The sequence below is a fragment of the Hypomesus transpacificus genome, chromosome 9 (assembly GCF_021917145.1).
Source record: "Hypomesus transpacificus isolate Combined female chromosome 9, fHypTra1, whole genome shotgun sequence".
Taxonomy (NCBI): Eukaryota; Metazoa; Chordata; class Actinopteri; order Osmeriformes; family Osmeridae; genus Hypomesus; species Hypomesus transpacificus.
In genome coordinates, this window is record NC_061068.1 from 18,843,772 (window position 1) to 18,849,096 (window position 5,325).

At 41.7% G+C, this 5,325-nt stretch overlaps 1 protein-coding gene across 1 annotated transcript; it reads right to left on the minus strand.

Moving 5' to 3' along the window:
* Positions 1–683: 683 nt before the first annotated feature.
* LOC124471203 (aminopeptidase B-like) lies at positions 684–5,125 on the minus strand. Its single transcript, XM_047025607.1, is given in 12 exon segments — positions 684–931; positions 1,026–1,168; positions 1,718–1,942; positions 2,053–2,161; positions 2,304–2,416; positions 2,527–2,640; positions 2,734–2,969; positions 3,124–3,240; positions 3,547–3,644; positions 3,646–3,699; positions 3,969–4,109; positions 4,451–5,125. Coding segments are annotated over 12 exon segments (1,881 nt in total). The 5' UTR covers positions 4,835–5,125; the 3' UTR covers positions 684–784.
* Positions 5,126–5,325: the final 200 nt, after the last annotated feature.

The following is a 5,325-nucleotide window of genomic DNA, read 5'->3' on the forward strand; positions in this document are numbered from 1 at the left end:
GGTACTAAAGTTTCCAACAACCAGGGGAGGTTGTAGACCATTTCAATTGGGTGGGAGGGAGGGTTATAATTTAAATTATGTTTATAATAATTTAGACTCTATATCTAGGGGGGCCACAAGGGGGTCCAAGCTTGTTGTCACATTTTATTAAAGACGGAATACAAAATGCAAACAGATGATTTTATTCAAAATACGTGTATTCTATATTTCTAATACAGCCATAAAGAAAAGAAAACAGCACATTCAATGAGTTTTAAACATGATGAATGTTATTTCAAATGTCCCTTTATCAACTAAATCATATCTGTCTGGTTTACATTTATATTTATTCATTTAGCAGACGCTTTTATCCAAAGCGACTTCCAAAAGAGAGCTTTACAAAGTGCATAGGTCACTGATAATAACAACAATATAGCCCCAAAAACATTGCGGGTAGCCAAAACATGAAGCACATATTGTGAAAAAACAAAATAAGTGCCAAAGGGAAGAACCATAAGAGCATGTAGTTAAACAAGTTACAATTAAACAACATGAATCGCTATAAGTGCAGGTGTACCTGTAGAAAAGCAAGCAACAGTAAAAATAAATATTTCACAGCGAGCATCATTTACCACTAACCAACAAGAGCAACAAGTCTCTAAGCAAGAGTCATTGTGATCCTTGAGGAAACTAACATTGGGTCCCGCAAACCATTCCTAAGTAACTGTCTAATGCCTTCTCATTAAGTGTTTCTGATTAAATCAGCTCTTGATCTTTATTAAAACACATGCTTCGAGCCTATGCTTTAGGTGATAATCTTTTTCACATAATTGCGGACATTAACATGAAGCTGATGAGAGGTGGCACTGAATATCTCAGTAGCCAGAGATTTAGTCTCCTCTGATCCATTCCAAAGAGCGCGATATACAGGAAGAGTGTACACCTGCTTTCCCTGGAAATAGACACATTCAGACATGAGTCAGCTACATAAGTTATCTCATGATAGATATGCATATATATATTTTTTTAAATAAATGTTTACGAACCTGGCTGCTGAGGAAGCTGTGTACATGTTTATATCCTGGCTGATACTGATTTTTTGCAACAATCTGGGCCCAGCGCAGTTGTAGCTCAGCATTGTTTGACTTCACGATGTGAGGGTACTGCTCTTCCAAATGCTTTATATTACCTTGTTAGAGAGACAGGGAACGTCATCATTTGTACAAAGGTGTTAAACCTTGAACATTTATTATCAATGTGTGGTGCATTGCAGGTAGTAATCAATAGGCCATGTCCAAAAGACCCATAGGGTATCAAGAAAGTCAAAGAGAATCAAGGAAATCACAGATTTCCCAAATGCTAAATCACAATCAGTACATCAGTTGTTGCCTTAATGTGTTCATATATTTTATATTATTCTTCTACATTTGTGTTCCTACAGTAACTTATATTGTGTACTGATGACAGTCATGTGTAACTAACACCTGTTGGCTGTATGTTATCTTCGTTTATTCACTAGAAATCCTCTGACCTTCATGCCCCAGAGAGACTTTAATACTACCTTTTGTGTGTCTGAACTGATCCTTATTCTTGTCAAGGTTTATACTTATAAACCCTGAACTGCTAGTCACACTGTTCTAGGGGAGACCAACAACAATTTCTTCCACATACCATAGCACTGGGACTAAAGAACAAAGCATAGAGCCTTGTCTGTGAAGCTCCTGATAGGTAGTCCTACCTCTTGGTAGTGGGGACTTCTCCAAGATCTTCTCTAGGAAGTAAACACTCTGGTAGGTCTTCCAGGACTGGATGTTTGTCTTGCCAATGCCAGCTAGATCCAGGACTTCAGCTCTCCACAGCTCTGCCAATTCTTCTGCAGGCTTTATCAAGCTCTGACCGGCAGACAAGTCGGGAACGTATGGGGGCCAACCGGGCACATTGAGCCAACTGTCAAACTCGAGGCCTTATAGATGAGACCGCAGTGCAGGTGTGCAGATTAGTTTTGGTTTCCTGAACCTTAGTCACTTCATTTTCCTAACAGAATGCAATAAGGACACAACCAATGCTGTTTACCCTCAATGTTGTGGACTCCTTTCTTTTTGAGGTCAGAGAAATACTCCAAGAAAAACTCAAGGGCATCTTCTGCCATTATACTGCGAAACTTGAACTTGTTAACGTAGGCCTTTGAAATCATGATTCAGTCACATAACATATTTAGTTGAATTATACACACAATATTGTTTAAAGTACAAGCCCTTCCAGGTATTCTGTCAGTAGGGATCAGTTTGGCACAGTAAAGACAATTAGAAAATGTGTATGCCAACCTTAAGAAATCCATCAAATAGCATCTGGTCTCCAACCAAATGGGCCAGATAGGAGACAAAACAGAAACCCTTTTCATAGGGTGTGTCGTTGTAAGTGTCATCAGGATCAACACCTGGAGAGAGTATGTCAGAGGACTAAAGCAACACAGTTGACAAGGCTACTTTAAAAGAAGTGTAACTGTTCAGAAAGTCAATGCGTGCTTTTACAGCAAATGTATCTGACCTGGTTTGATAATCACACGCAGTTTATTGAGGGGGTGATCTTCTCCAGTGTTGTCCATATGTTGCCTTAGTAAGGCTCGCCCTGTTGCTGCCTCCAGACATGTGTAGGCCTCCCCTGCAAACAATGATCAATGCATTACATGGAGACAACCATAATCAACAGATCAAACTTACAAAGACTTTACAATGGAGCCAGAACACATCTCACCATACAGCTCCTTGCACACTCTGCGCTGGGCATACATGGTGAAGCCCTTGTTGAGCCAGAAGTCGCCCCAGTTTGCGTTGGTCACCAAGTTACCAAACCAGCTATGGCAGATCTCGTGCACAATGACGTCAGCAAGTGAGCGGTCGCCTGCAAGCAGGCAGGGAGTTACGAAGGTCAAGCAGGGGTTCTCCATTCCTCCAAAAGGGAATGATGGAGGCATGAATAGGACATCATACCTAAGACAGAGACAAAAATCCAACAAACGTATAACCTGTGCTTCCTATTACAGACAGTGTAACTCCACATTTTTTCAACAGATGTAAAAGTGCAGAACTATAGTGTATAATCAACAAAGTGGATTGTTAAAGGAAATATAGAATAGACCCTCACCGGCCCCAGACATAAGGTCCAAATAGTTTCTCTCCAACTGCCAAGAACTCCTCGATGACACCATCAAACTCCTGCTTCGCTGCCTGCAGTAGGCATGGTTCTGTCCATACTCTGGTCCTGCAACAGAGGAAATCTGAGACAGTCACCTATGAAATATAAATATAAAGGACAACGAAAACATCCCACACACGCATTTAATTTAATCTCCCTATGCATGTAATCTATGGAACTGGGTATGATCAAAACATTTTCTGAAATGTACCTTGCGGGTTAAAAGTTCTCAGCCCTTATCTAGGTCAAATGTAAATGAACTGCTCTTTGATTCACACAAGACTATTGAAGTCTACAAAGATAAAGATTCATCTTTAACCCAAGTAAAAACCCATTGAATCTGTGTGACGAGATATTGCACAATCCACCAACCTTGGTCCAACCTCAGCAGACACCAGGTCACCCACAGCTAGAGCCACCAGGTAGGAGGGGATAGGCTGCTCCATAGTGAACAGAAAGGTGTTGTCTGACCTTCCTGTGCTCCCATTTGCTTGCACTCATCACTGCAGTGAAACCATTGGGGACCTGAGAGAGAAAGAGTATAACTTGAATATTCACAAGAACCCAAGTAACCTTAAAGGAAGCCATGACTGATAGTTATAAATCTATACAAGTTGGAAAAAAGCCCCTATGAAAAGTGCACTTCTCAGCATATCACACAACACACAAGAGACAAGGACAAAAGAAAGATAGAGGGAGAAAGAACAGGTTAAAGAATAAAAAAGATATAGTGCAATGTCCCTCTCACTGGTCTTCCTCCTGTGGCCCCTGGTTCAGGAAGCCCAAGGGCTCACCTTTACTGATGCAGAGTAGGTGCTCTTGACCGCTGGGGTGTCAAAGCAGGGAAAAAAGGAGCGATTGAGTACTGCTTGGCCTTGGGTGAACACATAAGGCTTGGTCTTCCCCACTGTCTGCTCTGGAACCAGCCAGCATACCTAGTAGGTAAAGGGACAGAAACACCAGGGCTTGAGTTCAGATAGGCAAGTATTACCTTTACAACAGCTAAATATGGGCTCTTAGTCATGGTTGTGTGGAAGCCAGGGGAGAGACTCCTGTTCAACACAGGAAAACCAGAGGTGTACAGGAAAGGTCCTTTCTTCTCACCAGCATGTGCAGGGTCCAGCCATGACATCTACAGATATGTTGCTCTAATGAGAAGTGCAGTGGTGCTTTGGCAACCATTGTGGTGTAGCCAAGAAATGTATGAACTCATGCCTCTAACTTCATATATATATTGCAGTTCATTGTATTCACAATATTGATTTCCAATCCTTACCCCAGGTCCATCAGTTGCAATGTACTTGATCACAAGCCGAAATTCATCTTCGTTTTTAAAAGGTGTGGGGAACTTTACGACAAGCGTTGTGCCATAAGAAGTAAAGCTTTGCGTGAAAAATTCAGCTTTCTCTAAATCTGACTCGTCTTTGCTCAGTCCGTAAGAGACCTCTTGCAGAGATAGTGATGAGTGGATGTCCAGCAGCAGTTCAGTCTGGGAACCTTTCAAGCATTTTAGATTCAAGGTTTCGGTACCTCTCAGAGCTTTCTTCTCGAAATCGACATTCAGATCCAAGTGAAAGTGTTGGATTTTGAACTGACGAAAGCTCGAGGACGTAGCCACATCCTCCGCTAAATCAGAGTGCAGCTTGAGAGAAGAATCCATATTTAAGTTCAAATGAGACTCAGTGAATGGGACTTTATTCCTACTCGACCACCGTCGACAGTGACTTCCTGTTTAATGACGTCCAAGCTGATTTACGAAAATTCCTTATTCGCCATGTCTACGCTAGAGGGCATTAGTATGCCAGTGATAGGACAAGAGTGCGGTCCAATTAGGTTCCAATGGTTTCCAATCGGTTGGCGCAGATAAAGAACATGTGAACTAGTAAACAAAGCAAAGGGAATTCTACGTGCACTTGTATGGGGGGTGACAAGTGCCCTCACACACACAAACAGCATGCACTGTATACTAGCATTGCCCACACGGTGCGTGTAGTCTCAGCCTTTTTATCATTTGTTCCCAATGGGAGTGATGGCGGCGACGTGGCGACGTAGTACGTTTAAAAAAAAAAAGATTAAATCTTCACGATACAAACAGTAAAGACAAGCAAACAGAGTCATTAATACACAAAAACATAAGTCAAGAGGGGAGCC